Source organism: Nyctereutes procyonoides, unplaced genomic scaffold, assembly GCF_905146905.1.
Source record: "Nyctereutes procyonoides isolate TBG_1078 unplaced genomic scaffold, NYPRO_anot_genome, whole genome shotgun sequence".
Taxonomy (NCBI): domain Eukaryota; kingdom Metazoa; phylum Chordata; class Mammalia; order Carnivora; family Canidae; genus Nyctereutes; species Nyctereutes procyonoides.
This window is the reverse complement of record NW_026575020.1, coordinates 19,984,289-20,002,163: the sequence shown is the minus strand read 5'-3', so window position 1 is coordinate 20,002,163 and position 17,875 is coordinate 19,984,289. Positions and strand designations below refer to the sequence as shown.

The window sequence follows — 17,875 nt, the reverse complement described above, 5'->3', positions numbered from 1 at the left end:
ATTAAAGATTAAGCAGTAAGCTGCTCAATCAAAAAATAGCATTGGAAAGGCAATCCCATAGTATAGTTTTTTCAGTAATTTTTGCCTATTTCTCTTTTGTCTGATTTTTGTTTTTTTTTAGATTTTACTCCCCAACCCCCAGCTTTATTGAGGTATGATTTACAAAGTTTTATATATTTACAGCGTATACCTGTTTCTATAAGGAGGAGATAAACCCCTGGGTTCTTAGTCTTCCAAATACAATCAAATGACTTCATTTCTTTGAGAGAGATTAAGACACTAAGCTCTAATTTCCTAGTCTTCTGCTCTCTGGTGTTTACTGTTTCTAATTTTTGTAAATCAAATAAGGTACTGATGTGTGTCTCATCCCTTAAGTTAAAAACAAAAGTTCTATTTTTTCCTGTTAGGAAAACTGTTTACTAAAAATATATATATAAAATAGGACCAGTGTTAAGTGAAAGTGGAACACTGTATTTTCTCCTACTCATTCCACCCTCCCAGAGATGACATGGATGTGATTTTCAGTCTTTGTCTCTGTAGTCTATTGTACACAGGTGTACTTTTCACACAAATGAGATCATCCTACAAATAGTATTTACTTTGTAGTCTGCCATTTTCATTAAATTATACATGGACATTTTTCCATTTTACTGATATTTGACAATTTTTTGTGGATTATAGACATAATATATGATTGCTTCATTATTTATTTGATCTTCCTCTTATTGGACCTTGAAGTTCTTACTATTTTTCCAAATAATAGTATAAAGAAGACTTTGTAACCAAATCTCTGCTCTCTGCTGAAGCCGAGCATTTTTTCTTTTGTTAGCCATTTGGAATTGCTTTTTTGCGTCCTGTGCACCTTTTTCCTATGGGCTTTTCCACATTGATTTTTTAAAGCTTTCTTTTTTTTTTTTTTTTTTTTTTTTATTTATGATAGTCACACACGCAGAGAGAGAGAGAGAGAGGCAGAGACACAGGCAGAGGGAGAAGCAGGCTCCATGCACCGGGAGCCCGACGTGGGATTCGATCCCGGGTCTCCAGGATCGCGCCCTGGGCCAAAGGCAGGCGCCAAACCGCTGCGCCACCCAGGGATCCCCACATTGATTTTTTAAAAAAATCCTTTATAGAGGGTCGAGAGCAGAGGCCGAACTCTGGGATCTGACAAGATGGCCGGGCTGCCCCACTGGATTATCAAGGAAACCCAGCATTTGCTGGCAGAACCAGTTCCTGGCATTAAAGCAGAACCAGATGAGAGCAACACCCATTATTTTCATCTGGTCGTTGCTGGCCCCCAGGATTCCCCCTTTGAGGGAGGGACTTTTAAACTGGAACTATTCCTTCCAGAATAATACCCGATGGCAGCCCCTAAAGTACGTTTCATGACCAAAATTTATCATCCTAATGTAGACAAGTTGGGAAGAATATGTTTAGATATTTTGAAAGATAAGTGGTCCCCAGCACTGCAGATCCGTACAGTTCTGCTATCGATCCAGGCTTTGTTAAGTGCTCCCAATCCAGATGATCCGTTAGCAAATGATGTAGTGGAGCAGTGGAAGACCAACAAAGCCCAAGCCATAGAAACAGCTAGAGCATAGAGTAGGCTATATGCCATGAATAATATTTAAAATTGATCTGATCATCAAGTGTGCATCACTTCTTCTGTTCTGCCAAGACTTCTTCCTTTTTTGTTTGCATTTAATGGACACAGTCTTAGAAACATTACAGAATAAAAGCCCAGACATCTTCAGTCCTTTGGTGATTAAATGCACATTAGCAAATCTATGTCTTGTCCTGATTCACTGTTGTAAAGCATGAGCAGAGGCTAGAAGTACCGTCTGGATTGTTGTGAAACGTTTAAAAGCAGTGGCCCCTCTCTGCTTTTATTCATTTCCCCCATCATGGTTTAAGTATAAAGCACTGTGAATGAACGTAGTTGTCAGGGTTAGCTGCAGGGGTGTGGGTGTTTTTCTTTATCATTATTTTTGAGGGGGAGAGGTGGTTTTATTTTAATTTTATGGGCTCCTTTCCCCCTTTTTATGGTGATCTAATTGCATCGGTTAAAAGCAGCTAACCAGTTCTTTAGAATATGCTCTCTAGCCAAGTCTAACTTTATTTAGAGGCTGTAGATGGACAAGCTTGATTGTTTGAACCAAAATGGGAACATTAAACAAACATTACAGCCCTCACTAATAACATTGTGACTTTGCTGTCAAGTGTAGAATCCTTCCTTCAAAAAAAAGCTTGTGACCATTTTGTATGGCTTGTTTGGAAACTTCTGTAAATCTTATGTTTTAGTAAAATATTTTTTGTTATTCTAAAAAAAAAATCCTTTATAATTAAAGATACTAATCTTTCATTTTGTTAGCAATTATTTTCCATTTCTGTTTCATTTGATGTCTTGATACACAGAAGTTTACATTTCCTTACATGGTGAGTTCTTTTGTTTTCTCAGCAGTTATTTAGTGGCACACCTAGAAGATTATGCTTCATCTCAAACTTCTATAAAACTCACCATTATGTCCCAGACTTAAATATTTTTCAATTATTGATGCATCATAGGAAATGGCCTTCTGTCTTTATTATAATAATGGTAGGAAGGGCTCACTAAATGTGGGCTTTATATCAAGCCCTGTGTTAACCACTGTATTAGTATTATTAATTAATTAATTAATTAATTTTAAAGATTTAATTTATTCATGAGAGACATAGAGGCAGAGACACAGGCAGAGGGAGAAGCAGGCTCCATGCAGGGAGCCCAATGTGGGACTCAATCCTGGGCCTCCGGGATCCCGCCCTAGGCTGAAGGTGGCGCTAAACTGCTGAGCCACTGGGGCCGCCCATGTATTATTTAATTTATGATAATATAAATCTTATAGCAGCGTATATTTTATATACTTTATAATTATCACAATTTATATATTTAAATTTTTCCCATTATTTTGCTGTTACAGTAACTGCACAAGAATTACTAGCCAAAAATGAATAAAACAGAATCCAAAAATGGAAAAAAATACATAAAAGATGGCAAAACCATTTCATGGTGCAACAGAGTCATCATATGAATAACTGCAAGATGCAGTTTTGTTTTTATTAAATTGCTTGGAGTGGTTTCATTTAGGATGCCTTCTGTTTTCTGCACTTACCATGAACTCCAGAAAAAGATCTACCTTGGCTTATTTTTAATTCTTCTTTCTTTCCTCCTACCTTCCTTGACTCATTCTTTTTTAACATTTCTATCCTCCGTAGCTATCCAAGATGATTATTTTCATTTGAATTGATTTATCTGTCATTCTATTTTGCAACGAATAAAATGTGGAGTCTATCTGGAACCTCTGTGTATCTCCATCAAATAGCCTAGCTTCTAGTATATCTTGGTCAAATTAAGTGCCTGATGTTTTAGTCTAGTTGGTACACCCATATGTTTCAAAGTAATTTTTATATTGAAGTTACATTATTGGAGAGATCATCTGACTTGTTATTTGTTATGTTCTTCTTCCTAGCAATCTGCAGAGCGCTGTGTAAGCACATTGCTTGATCTCATCCAGACCAAAGTAAATTATGTGGTCCAAGAGGCAATTGTTGTCATCAGGGACATCTTTCGCAAATACCCCAACAAGTATGTCCAAATAATTCTACCCTCTTTCTCAAATCATTAAGGAAATGTTTAAGGCATTTTAAAATTGGCTAGGTAAGAATTATTCTTTGTAATGTAACTTTGTAATGTAATAATTCTTTGTAATGTAAAGTATAATAGGATACTTTGTTTAAAATCCTATTAAAATAGAAAAAAAATCCTATTAAAATAGGATATTTTTATGAAAAATAATATTTAAATTAAACATAATTAAAAACATAAAAGTATGTTTTAAGTGCTAAAATAAGGTGGTTAGCACAGGTATTAAAACCTGATTTTTCATCCTGCTTTATTACTTTGAGAGGAATTGAAGCTGAATTATAGTCAGTTGGCATATATTGAAGTTGACCAGATTTTTTTTTGTTGGGTGATGTTACTATTAAATAGAAAGCTCATGTATTACAGACTGTCCAGGCATATTTCAGTTTATGCATGTTACCAGGCGTAATTAATGTTTGTGCTGCTTTTCACTCAGAAATAAATGTTTCAGTTTGAATGATAAATTAATAGCCACATGATTATAAAAACCAGAAAGGTAACAGTTGCACTGTTTGCGTGTTACCTTCTACTTTGTAGAAAATTATAGAATATGTAACAAATTATCAGTGTCTGTCCTTCTCTGTAGTATTATAGCTATTCCCATAAAGATGTGTAAACTCTACAATTTCTTTCCACAGGTTTTTCACATTAAGCCCTCTTAGTTTATGAAGCAAAAATGCTTCATTAGATTGATTTTGAAGGCAAGTGATTAAAAGATCTACAAGGGTAAAATAAGAACAGGTCTTGTAAGCATCCTAGATCTCATTTTGCCTTAAAATCATAGAGATGTGTTGTGCTAAAGTTTCTGATTAGTCTTTGAAGATATTGTTAAATGAAGCAACTTGCAGTAAGTTAGCTTAGTGGTGGACTCAGAATTAGAAGAAATACTTTATTTAGCAAGGTAGTGGTTTATTAAAAGCATTATATATAAGAAAAAACATTATATGTGTTTTTTTAAATTTTAGAAGTGGTATTTTTGGGAAAAGGACCATATGCTTTTACCACTCTCCCAGAAAAGAGGAGAGTTGGCCTTCTAAATTTAGAAAGATTAAGGGTGGAGATGATGTATATTTCACTGTGATTAGCAGAGAAATGTGTTCATTTCTGATTTCTATTAATAAGGGGTTATGACAGTTTAAGAAAGTGCTATCAAGAACCTGATTTAATCAGTGGAAGGTAGGGCAAACAATTAAATGTACTATTCACTTGTCTACATCTAACTTGTTACACATTGTCATTTTTATAAAAATTTATATGTTTTTGAGAGAGAGTGAGCAAGGGGGGAGGGGTAGAGGGAGAAAAAAAAAAAACAAAACTTAAGCAGACTCTGCTGAGCACAGAGCCCAATATGGGATTCAATCCCATGACCCCAGGATCATGACCTAAGCTGAAACCAGAGTTGGATGCTCAACCAACTGCACCACCCAGTCACCCCCACATAATCATTTCTATGTTTAAAACTACATTAACCAAGGAGATGGATTCAATGTGGTAAAAATGAGAACACTATAGACCTGTACAAATAAAAATAAATACTTGAATTATTTCTTTGGAGAAACAGGTCATTAGTGTGGGTGCCTTGGGAGGAAAGAACATAAAGATCTCTATAAAAAGCAGAGATAGTGGATTAATGGACAAAATTACTGTTTCCAGTCTGGATGCTGTTGTTGTCTAACTCTTTTAATAAAAGTAAAGTGGAATTTGTTTTCCTCTGTCATAAAGGGAAAATGGAATAATACATAAGAAAATTCTCTGATGTAGTTATAGGAAAGATTGTTAGAAATATAAGTTAGTGGCATATCTTATACCACAGGGTAATTTTTCCTTGTGAAAAGGATATCTGATGAGCTTTTATAACAGTTTATGGTCCAGTTATGAAAACATATTTGAAGAGAAATTTAAGACATGTATAATATTCTGGCTTAAAGCCTGTGCATTCTCTTGGCCAAAAGCCTTTATATTTGGTGGTTTGGTTTAGGGTACCTTGTTGGTGGTTTTGTTTTGTTTTGTTTTTGGTGGTTTTGTTTTTAACCTTCGTTGTTAAATACGGTTCTTATATGTGTTCAATTAACCATAGTCCATTTTGTTAAATCAGGTATGAAAGTATCATTGCCACTCTGTGTGAGAACTTAGATTCACTTGATGAACCAGATGCTCGAGCAGCTATGATTTGGATTGTGGGAGAATATGCTGAGAGAATTGACAATGCAGATGAGTTACTAGAGAGCTTCCTGGAGGGTTTTCATGATGAAAGCACCCAGGTAAGTTCTTATCTGTCTTGTGTCAGATCTCTTGGGAAAGATTTCAAGGAAAGTAAAGGTTATGCACTTTCATTTGTTTGTGTGTGAATATATATATATATATATATATATATATATATATATATATATATATATATATATATAATATATAGTACCTTTTTCTCCCCAAAGGGGTCATTTTTTCATTTGTGCTGATTTCTGGTGGGACAAATCTGCCTTAGATTGGCGGTTCTCAAACTTTAATGAACCTAGAGAGTTTGTTAAAAACACAGGTTGCTGGGCCCCACCTTTAGTGTTTCTGACTCAGTGGGTCTGAGATGGGCTTAAGCATTTTCATTTCTCATCAGGTTTAGAGTGCTGCAGCTGCTAGTGGTCAGGAACCACACTGTAACAACTACTGGCTGAGAGCAGTAGTTACCACTTTTTAAATTTTCTGTCACCAGAAGCAGATGACTCATTCCTATTCCAGGGATAAGATGACTTATTCCTTATTCCACAGTGGTTGTGGCTCATTACAACGGAGCTTCTTACCTGGGGCTGGGGTAAGGACTGGCATGTGTAGTTTAGAAAGAATCTCTATGGATGGATAGACTTCCTCCCATCTTCTGTCTCTCCTCTACCGAAATGGAGAGACCTGACCTCACAGCCACAGGCCCAGAGAAGCAGATATATTATAAAACCCTTTTCCCCAGGCATTTGCACTCACTGCAAATTGAAGGTCATGTATGTAATCTATCATAGTAATTTTAATGGGTCTTTATAAGGAACACATATAAGCCTGTAGTTTTGTGTGTGATTCAGCAGCCCACTCTTAATTAGCTGTGATCTGGTACAATTTTACTGTTTTTTGGCTCTTGGCCTAGTATGACAGGTAATTTCCTAATTCTCAAATTTGTATCTTTTGATAGAATTATATAATAAAGGATTTAATAAATAATAAGCAATTTTTGACACCAACAACACAATTTGGGGATAAGCGGCTAGTGAGTGTTTAGTTGATGAATACCTTTAACTTACTCTTTTTGATAATGGTTGAGTTTTAGCCTTAATCTCTTCATCAAAATCAGAAAGCCCCCATAGTAATTCATAAATGGGTAAGCACTGCTTTGGAAATGATGGTAGGGAATAATGTAAATGCCTTTCATTTTATCTTTGTTAAATTGTGTCCTCCCCTTAGGTGCAGCTCACTCTGCTTACTGCCATAGTGAAGCTGTTTCTCAAAAAACCATCAGAAACACAGGAGCTGGTACAGCAAGTGTTGAGTTTGGCAACACAGGTATGAAATCTAGAAAAAGCATGGGTTTGATTTGTCTGGTTTTATATTTAGGAAATTATGAAACTCTAAGAAAATTCATTCGGGGAGGTTTTAATTGGGTACAGTCTTTAAATCCTGTTAAAATATACAAAGTGTCTCTTATACCACTGAATTATAGCTGGTTCTATGGCTTTTAAGTGAATTGACTGACTCATTTTTATGATTATTCATGAAAATTAGATTTTTTTTTTTTTTTTTTTTTTTACTATTAGTCAAGAACCTATGTGAAAATGATGAAAATGACATTGAGTCTTACAGTATTGGGTGACTCACTTGAGTCTCACTTCTTCTGGGTGACTTAATTCCAGCTTTGAAATGAAAGCACCATGTAATGCTAGTAAGTGCCTTGAGTTGATAGCCTGTCTCTTGAAATAATTTTAAAATGCTTATGCTGCCTCCTTAATCATTGAATGTTTTTGGTCCTTCCTAGGATGAGTTCTGATTTCTGGAATGTGGCAGCCGGCCAAAAGGATCAGGTCACTGTTTTAGATCCACAGAGATGAAAATAGTTATTTTATCTAATGTAACTAGAATAGTAATCATCGATTCTTCATAATTTATTTTTTTTAATTTGGTTATGTTCTTAATTGAATTTCTGAACAGGCTGGCTATAGCAGGCCATTGAAAGTTCAGGTGTGTGTCTACACATGAATCTGATTCAGATCTTCAGTTTACCATTTTTTCTTATTTGTCTCTTTATAGTGGTATTTTATCAAATTTAAAATCTTTTCACAGTACTGTGCCTAGTTCTGACCTGTCATCTTTCCTATTACTGATTTTACATCTTTTAAAATTTATTTGTAAGAGTCCTTTGATGTGTTTTTTGTTGTTGTTTTGTCTTTTAAAGTTTTATTTATTTATTTGAGAGAGTGAGCATGAGAGAGACAAGTGGTAGAAAGGGAGAAATAGGCTACCCATTGAGCAGGGAGCCTGATGCAAGGCTTGATCCCAGGACCCTGAGATCATGATTCAAGCCAAAGGCAGCTGCTTAAACCAACTGAGCCACCCAGGCTCCCCAAAATGTATTTTTTTTTAACTTCCCTTTTCTACTTAAGTCTTCCTTTGCCTGAAGCGAAGCAGTTTCTGGAACTATCAAGGCAGTGGTTATTTAATATTACTTGTTTTTAAAATGAGGATTGTAGACTTCCCAGTCTAGACCCTTGATCACTCGTTTGTATCTGTGTTAAGATGTATTTAAAACAAGTTTTATTTATCTATTTATTAAAGATTTTATTTATTCATGAGGGACACACAGAGGCAGAGACACAGAGGGAGAAGCAGACTCCTTGCAGGGAGCCCAATGCAGGACTCGATCCCAGACTCAGGATAACGCCCTGAAATGAAGGCAGATGCTCAACTGCTGAGCCACCCCAGCGTCTTACGTTCCCCTCCCCACCCCTTTTTAAAGATTTTATTTATTTATTCATGAGCGACACAGAGAGGCAGAGACATAGGCAGAGGGAGAAGCAGGCTCCCTGTGGTGAGCCCGATGCAGGACTCAATCCCAGGACCCAAAGGCAGACAGACATTCAACCACTGAGCCACCCAGGTGTCCTTAAAACAAGTTTTCTTTCTTTCTTTTCTTTTTTTTTTTCTTTTCTTTCTCTTAAAGCAAGTTTTCTAAAAAGAATTTGGGCTATGTTCTCTCTGCTCATCTCTAGATAGGGATAGGCTTATAATCAAGCAAGTGTCCTTGGTAGGTTCCATTGTATTCACAAGTTCTCAACCCTGTCTCCATCTCCTATTTAAGGCTTATGGATCTGTATTTAAAAGGCATCATAAGAGAGCTGTATTTTGGATTCTTGTTAGAGTTCAAACTCAATCTTACCATCTCCTGGTATTTACCAAAACTTGCCTGAGATAAAGTATTTAGGGAGGATTGATTAAATGATACAAGGACTCTCTATTCTTACTGATAGTTGAAATTCACCACTGAATCAAGCCTAATTCAGCCAGGGCTGGCTATCTAGACTCATTGTACCTGACCCTCAAGAGAATTGCATTTACTAAATTATATCATCTTGTATTAAGGATTGTCATGAGAAACTATCCTCTTTGAATCTGTTGTCAGTCATTTGTTATTCCATTATGTTTTTTTCTTTATGAAGTCCCATCAAACAAATTCCTAACCAGTTTTGGATTCTCCTAAGCATTAATATGTAGTTAACTGCCCATCTGAATGGCTTACCTGACCAGATTTCTTGTTTGTATCAGTTGGAAACCTTAGAATCAAATTTAAGGATCTCCTGTAGAAAAAGTGTAGTTCTTGTGGCATGCATTTTTCTGTTTTTAGTTTGATTTAGGCTCTCAAGCCTTCAATGCATTTTTGTAAACTTTGACTAAGTTCTTTTCTAGGACAGGGGAGGATATAAGTAAACCATCAGATATTCCCAATTCTAGACTTTTTGTATAGAATAGTATAGAATCTTTAATGATAACTATTTGTATTATGCTTACTGTATACCAGGCATTCTAGTAAGCACTTTACATAATAACTTAATTTCAATAAGGGTTTCTACTGTTGTATTATTCCTATTTTGTAGATGAGAAATCTGAGACATAGGCCCAATTAGTATGGGTCAGAGCTAGGACTCAAACCCAGGAAGCCTGGCTTCAGTGTCTTTGTCCCTATCTACTATGCTGTGCTGCTTCTCTAATGTGAAAGTCAGGGATGACTTTGAGACTACACATTCCCTGCTTTCTCTATTTAAAGCACTCTTGTGCATAAATCAGTACATACAAATAAACTTAGTAGTTTTAAGATCATTGTGGATGATTATTTCATATTTGATTATGAATACTTATTAAGCAATTTCCCTAGCCCTGCTGTTTTTATCCAGCTAATGAGATCTGAGGAGCATAAAAGAACAAGCACATTTATATATTGTGCTTGCATATTTTGTATATATATTTATATATTATATATAATTTCCATGAAGTTTTTTCTCTTTTTGCCCCCTTCAAGTTTGTGAAATAAGAACCTAATACTTATGACTGGTACCAATTTAAATTGAGGGCAGTGTGATATGCTAAGTTGTATTAATTTGAATTGGCTGATAGGGTTCTGTTTCTGCCACATCTCAGGTTCAGGACATGATTGAGCAAATTTCTTTTTAATACTGTTCCTTTCCCATCTCTACAGTTGAGTTAATTAATACTATTTTTTAACTGTACTGAGAATTCAGTGAACTGTGTAAAATATTCTTCTAATTTTAAATAAACTGGTGATATAATTAGAAATATTATTAGAGGAAAATAGGGATCCCTGGGTGGCGCAGCGGTTTGGCGCCTGCCTTTGACCCAGGGCGTGATCCTGGAGACCTGGGATCAAATCCCATGTCGGGCTCCTGGTGCATGGAGCCTGCTTCTCCCTCTGCCTGTGTCTCTGCCTCTCTCTCTCTCTGTGACTATCCTAAGTAAATAAAAATTAAAAAAAAAAAAAAAAAAAAAAAAAAAAAGAAATATTATTAGAGGAAAATAAAATGAACCTTTGAATCCAAGGCTTCATTTTAAAGATTTGTCTTCTTTGCTTTGGTAGTTAGGAATTAGTTAATATACACAGAAGTGTCCAGACTTTAATAATTAGCCTATTATAATATATGAAAGAAAAAATAAGATGAAGACTTCTCTATCTGTAAACTAGAAACCATCATCATCAAAATCACCTGTGCTGCTTGTTGGTTGGAAGTATAAATTCCTGGGCCTGCTCTTGATATAATGAATGAAAATCTGTGATACGGCCCTGGAATCTCTCACTGAGTGGCTTCCCTGGTGTGCTATAATGTTGATGCAAAGTCTAGTTTAAGAATTACTGTTATAGAGTTTGCCTGGTAAGAATTGTTTTGGAAGCCCTCAAATTTTTAGAAATGTACTACTTTTCCAGATCCTGGCAAGGAACTATGGGGCTAGCGGAAAAGCAGATTCAAAACCAAATTTTCTGAGTCACTAAACACATAATGGCACCCTAAAATCATAAAAGGTTTCTGTTTTCGTGTTCCAAGTCTTGACTAGGACTGATTTCTTGTGGCTCCAGGTGAAGAGTGAGGCAGTGAAGGCCAGCTTATAGTAGGCCTAACAAGTCAGCTCTCAGAACAGCAGTGTTCAAACAGTGGAGATCTTACCTGTTTTTAACTTCAGGTCTTAGAAAATTGATAATCATTTCTTACAGGACTATATATATATTTTTAAAGATTTTATTTATTTATTCATAGAGACACAGAGAAAGAGAGAGAGGGGCAGAGACACAGGCAGAGGGAGAAGCGGGCTCCACGCAGGGAGCCTGACGTGGGACTCCATCGCGGGTCTCCAGGATCACGCCCTGGGCTGCAGGCAGTGCTAAACTGCTGCGCCACTGGGGCTGCCCCAGGGCTATATTTTTAAAGTCTATTAAGATTTGCAGTATGTATATCCTTTACTATTTATTTATTTAACTTTTTTTTAGAGAGAGCCTGAGTGTGTGAGGGAAGGGAGGCTGAGGGAGATGGAGGGAGAGAATCTCAAGCAGTCTCCATGCCCAGTGCAGAGCCCTACATGAAGCTCAGTCTCAAGACCCTAAGATCATGACCTAAATGAAAATCAAGAGTCAGACTTAACTGGGGCACCTGGGTGGCTCAGTTGGTTAAGTGTCTGCCTTTGGCTCAGTCATGATCTTGGAGTCCTGGGATGGGGCCCTGCATCATGCTTCCTGCTCACTGGTGAGTCTGCTTCTCCTTCTGCCTCTCCCCATACCCCTCTACCTCCCACCACCCCCCCCTCAGCTCGCTCCCTCACTCTCAGATAAATAAAATCTTAAAAAGGGTCAGACTCAACTGACTGAGCCACCTAGGCACCCCTAACATATATACCATTTAGTCCAGTGATTCCATATGCAGCATTTTGCCCTGTTGCAGTGTTTTGAATTTGTGGGGGGATGGGACTCAAATTTTTAATAAGTATATTATTAAATTGTATTACAAAGTTAAATACCTCAACAATGTTACTAATCTGTAAAGATGGGAGACTAAATTTTTCCAGTCAAGTGATGTGCAATATTCATTTTAATTGTATAATAAAAAGCATAGTCTACAAATTTCAAATGGTGTGCTCTGGGGATTGAATATATAAGTTAAGATTTAATTTTTATTTTTATTTATTTTATTTTATTTTTTATTTTTTAAGATTTAATTCTTAATTTATGTATCAACAAAAGCTGGGGTGGGGATTCCTTTCCTGGCCTTTTATTTTGGAAAATTCATATTCAACTCTCTTATAAAATCAGTTTATTTATGTTCTATAATGTTCAAGCTTTGTTTCCAAATGAAAATCTAAGTGAGGTTTCAGGCTGCTATTTAGAAACAAATTACCCAACTCCTCAAAAACAAAAACAAAATCATGTAAATGGGACACTAGATCACTGTTTCCTTTTTTTAACCCTGACATTTCAAATACTACAAACATTTTGATATGGTATGTAATACGTATATATATGCACTTCTATTATAATGATGCAGTTTATGTGATAAAGATTATTTTAGATTATGTTTACCATTTTGATAATTTTATTCACTAACTTCCCATATCTTGGCATTTCTAATGCTTTTTTGTTTGTAAGCAGTAATCTACTGCAGATGCAAATTAAACAATATATGACTAAGAAAAACCATTTAAAACCATGTATTCAAAACCATCAGATTCACTGCTAGTATTAAGCTGAACACTAATTTCCTTATGTGTTTTAAATCACGAACAAGTTCATCTGCCCGTTTAGAAACTCACATGGAAGCCCTCAAATTGGACCAGTTTTAAAGAAAATATTTTTGTATGTGTGTTTTAATACAGATACTGAAACAGGGCTTACTGTTGTAGTATTGGAACAGCTTGGGCATACATGCTACCATATACATATACTCTGAGAGGTAGATACCAGGATATTTATTGCCACTTTATAATCATATGAATGAATGAATGGCAGGAAGGAAGGAGAAAGAGGCAGCATCTAAATGCTCTTCAATAGGACACTAGTCCATAATGATGCAGGGCTGTACAAAGAGGAGAAATTTGCAGGTATACATGTGAATGTAGAAAGCACCTTGCAGAGCAGTATATATAATGTGAAACTGGTTTTATATAAAATGAATATATGTGTGCTTAGGAGCATTCTGGAAGGATGCATACCACACTGTTAATATGGCTATGTTGGGGGTGGAGAGTTAAAATGGAGAAAGGATGTAAATATTTATTTATTCATGAGAGACACAGAGAGAGAGAAGCAGAGACATACACAGAGAGAAGCAGGCTCCTCACAGGGAGCCTGATGCGGTACTCAGTCCTGGATCCCAGGATCACAACCTGAGCCAAAGGCAGGTGCCCAACCACTGAGCCACCCAGGTGTCCCTGTATTTTTATTTTTTTAATTAAAATTTTTTTAAGATTTTATTTGTACACCCAGCATGGGACTTGAACTCATGACCCCTAAGATCAAGAGTTGTTAACTCCACTAACTGAGCTAGCCAGGTGCCTCAGAGACTTATTTTTATGTTACAAACCTCTAATTGTGATATGGCATTGATAATTTTTTTTGTCATAAGTATATAAAATTATTTTAAAACTACCACAGATAAAACAAGACCACTAGATTAAAATGTCATCCCTTTGCGGGGGCGCCTGGGTGGCTCAGTTGGTTAAGTGTCTAACCATAGCTCAAGTCATGATCTCAGGGTCCTGGGATTGAGTCCTGCATCCAGCTCCCCACTCAGCGGGGAGCCTGCTTATCTCTCTCCTTCTGCCCCCCTCCCCTTGCGTGTGCATTCTCTCCATCTCTCTCTAATAATAAAATCTTAAAAAGATTCTCTCCTTCTTTCCCCTACCCCCCCCCCCCGCCCCGGCCAAATGTCATCCCTTTGGGAAGCACTTAGTTCTGTTGTTATCTTTGACAATTTTTTATTATTTTAAATACTACTACCTCTCATACTATATTGTAATAATTAGTACTCTGCGCTTATTAAAGTCAGGTACTCTCTGTTATTATCTCTTAATTTTCTTTCTTTTCTTTCTTTTCCCTTCCTTCTTTTTCTTTTTCTTTTCTTTTCTTTTCTTTCTTTCTTTCTTTCTTTCTTTCTTTCTTTCTTTCTTTCTTCTCTTTCTTCTTTCTTTTCTTAAGATTTTATTCATTTATTCATGAGAGAGAGAGAAAGATAGAGAGGCAGAGACACAGGCAGAGGGAGAAGCAGGCCCCACGCAGGGAGCCCAACGCGGGACTCCATCCTGGGTCTCCTGGATCATACCCTGGGCCGAAGGCAGGCGCTAAACCGCTGAGCCACCCGGGCTGCCCATTATCTCTTAATTTTCAGGGCCTAGACAGTATCTCCATAGGAGATACTTAATAAATATTTGAATGAAAAAAGAAGGTATGGGTAAAATATTTGTAAGGTATATTTTATGAATAATCCTAATATTTATAGCAGTTAAAAAATATTATTTTTGTGTTCTGAGGCCATCTCAGGGAGTAAATTTCTGCCTGATTAAATTTCTATTTTCCTTTTCCCAATGTTCCTTGAATTTCAGTCATAGGACTAACCTTTCAATTTAAACTCTTTGAAACACTAAAGATTATAGAATTATGAATGTGTTAAAACTATGTTGAGTTTAAATATCTTAATAGCCAACTCTTTATAAATCACTACAGCATTGCCTTGATAATAAATCTAGCAGGTTGGTTTTCTGTATGGAGAAAAGTTCCATTTAAACCTTCTTGCCCTTGCCTTTCATTAGGATTCTGATAATCCTGACCTTCGAGACCGGGGCTATATTTATTGGCGCCTTCTCTCAACGGACCCTGTCACAGCCAAAGAAGTAGTCTTGTCTGAGAAGCCACTGATTTCTGAGGAAACAGATCTTATTGAGCCAACTTTGCTGGATGAGCTCATCTGCCACATTGGATCTTTGGCTTCAGTATACCATAAGCCTCCTAATGCTTTTGTGGAAGGAAGTCATGGAATCCATCGTAAACACTTGCCAATACATCATGGGAGGTAAGCAGATGAACTAGATTTTGAGTGAGAAGTAACTGTTTAGAACAGAGTTGGTTTTCCTCATGCTTTTATAGTCTAGAAAAGAACTTGCTGTGCATTTTGCAAACCTGTTACACTGCCCTGGGGGCTCCATCTGAAGACCAGTGACCACAAACATAATAGGTGAAAGGCCTCTGTGTGTTCTAAACTGGGAGTAGATAAGATAATGGCTTTAGAAAATGGTGAAAACTTCTAAACTAGTAAGTTTGAAACTTGCTTAAGTCTGCAGATGGCACTGGAAATCTTGTCAGGGCTGAAAATTTGGAAGAAAGCCTATATGTACCTTTAGCTTTCTTTTCTTTTTTTCCTTTCAGATTTTATTTATTTGAGAGCAAGAGAACAGGAGTGGGGAGGGTTGGTGCAAAGGGAGAACCAGACTCCCTGCTGAGCAGGGAGCCCAACATGGATCATAACCTGAGCTGAAGGCGGCTGTTTAACTGACAGAACCACCTGAGCTCCCCTACCTTTAGCATAACTTTGGTTGAAGTGTATGGATAAAGTTAGCAGATACTTATTTTATGCTGTAAAGCTGATAATGAAATAACATTTGCAGGATTGTTTTATAAAAGCAGCCTAGATTCATTCCTTCTACTGGCTTTGGGCTTTGTTTTTTTTTTCTAGCTCCTTAAGGGATAAGATTAGGTTTCTTGCTTCCTGAGGTAGGCCTATGTTGCTGTTACCTTCCTCTTAGAACAGCTTTTGCTGCATCCCAAAGATTTGGGACAGTTGTGTTTTCATTTTCATTTGCCTCTATGTATTTTTTTTTTAATTTCTTCTTTGATTTCTTGGTTGACTCATTCATTGTTTAGGAGCATATTTAGCCTCTGTGAATTTATGTTCCCTCCAGATTATTTATTGTGATTGATTGCTAGTTTTATAACATTGTGGTCAAAAAAGATGCATGATATGATTTCAGTCTTTTTGAATTTATGAGATTTGTTTTGGGACCTAACACGTGGTCTGTTTTGGAGAATGTTGCATGTGCACTTGGGATACACGCAGAAATGTGTATTCTGCTGTTTTTGAATGAATGTTTTGAATATATCTGTTAAAAAAGCATCTGCTCCTGCATGTCATTCAAAGCCACTGCTTCTTGTTGGTCTTCTGTGTGGGAGATATATCCATGATGTAAGTAGGGTCTTGTCCCCTGCTGTTATTGAACTACTGTCAATTTCTTCCTTAATGTCTAATAATAGTGGCTTTATGTATTTAGGCACTCCCATATTGGGTACATGGATATTTATAATTGTTATATTCTCTTGTTGGATTATTTCCTCCCATTAGGTGGTATCCATCTTTGTTTTTTGTTATAGTCTTTGTTTTAAAGTCTGTTTGGTCCAGTATAAATATTACTACCCTATCTTTCTTTTTTTGCTTCCATTTGCATGGTAAATGTTTTTCCACTCTATTTTCAGTCTGCATGTGTCTTTAGGTCTGAAGTGAGTCTCTTGTGGGGAGAGTATATTTGGCTCTTGTTTTTTGTTTTTTTTTTTAAGATTTTATTTATTTATTAATGAGAGATACACAGAGAGAACGAGAGTGGCAGAGGGAGGAGAAGCAGGCTCCATGCAGGGAGCCTGACGTGGGACTCGATCCCTGGTCTCCAGGATCAGGCCCTGGGCCAAGGGTGGTACTAAACTGCTGAGCCACCTGGGCTGCCTGGCTCTTGTTGTTTTGTTTTGTTTTGTTTTGTTTTTTAAGATTTTATTTATTTATTCATAGAGACACAGCTAGAGAGAGAGAGGCAGAGACACAGGCAGAAGGAGAAGCAGGCACCATGCAGGGAGCCTGATGCGGGACTCGACCCAGGTCTCCAGGATCACGCCCTGGGCTGCAGGCGGCGCTAAACCACTGCGCCACCAGGGCTGCCCGGCTCTTGTTTTTTTTTAATCCATTCAGTCACTCGTTTTTTTGATTAGAACATTTAAACAGAGTTGAGATGCAGCAGTGCTGTTCTAAGAGGGAAGATTATAGCAGTACCTTCCTGAGGCCAATTTAGGAAATAAATAAAATCCCAACCTCACCTTATACCTAAAGCAAGTAGAAAAAAAACAAATCACAAAGCCAGTAGAAGGAAGGAAATAATAAAGATTAGAGCAAAAATAAATGAAATAGAGACAAAAAAAAAATAACAATAGATTAAGGAAACTAGGAGCTGGTTCTCTGAAAAGATCAATAAAATTGATAAGCCTATAGTCAGGCTCATCGAAAAAAGGAAGAGAAAGGACTTATTTAAAGAGGAAAGGGCAACATCCAAGCAAATGTTTATTGATATTCATTAGCCTTCACATGAGTTGAATCTGGTTTTAGTGCAGATGCTGTGATTTTTACTCAAAGGAAGTTGTGGCTTCATAAGGATTAGACCTTGTAACAGTAGGATGTTTCTCTTGTAGGCATATGTATTTAACCTAGATATGACCATTTGACTAATAAGTACACCACCTCCTAGTCTGTTAAGTTTGGGTAATAAATAGGGATTTTCTTTTTAACTTGGCTCCATAACCATATTTATATGCCATTTAGATTACTTGTGATAAGTAATATCACAATATTGATAGCTTTTGACCCTTGGGAG

General features: G+C 36.7%; 1 protein-coding gene and 1 pseudogene across 2 annotated transcripts in view; both read left to right on the top strand.

The window, feature by feature from the left end:
- The window catches only part of AP2B1 (adaptor related protein complex 2 subunit beta 1), a 130,419-nt gene that overhangs the window by 45,680 nt on the left and 66,864 nt on the right, over nucleotides 1-17,875 (top strand). For both annotated transcript variants that reach the window (XM_055320854.1, XM_055320846.1), the window contains exons 10-13: nucleotides 3,504-3,619; nucleotides 5,772-5,937; nucleotides 7,115-7,213; nucleotides 15,002-15,261. In XM_055320854.1, coding sequence (XP_055176829.1) covers nucleotides 3,504-3,619; nucleotides 5,772-5,937; nucleotides 7,115-7,213; nucleotides 15,002-15,261 — 641 coding nt within the window. The remainder of the gene's footprint in view (nucleotides 1-3,503; nucleotides 3,620-5,771; nucleotides 5,938-7,114; nucleotides 7,214-15,001; nucleotides 15,262-17,875) is intronic.
- Nucleotides 1,170-1,628, top strand: LOC129506837 (ubiquitin-conjugating enzyme E2 N-like; annotated as a pseudogene).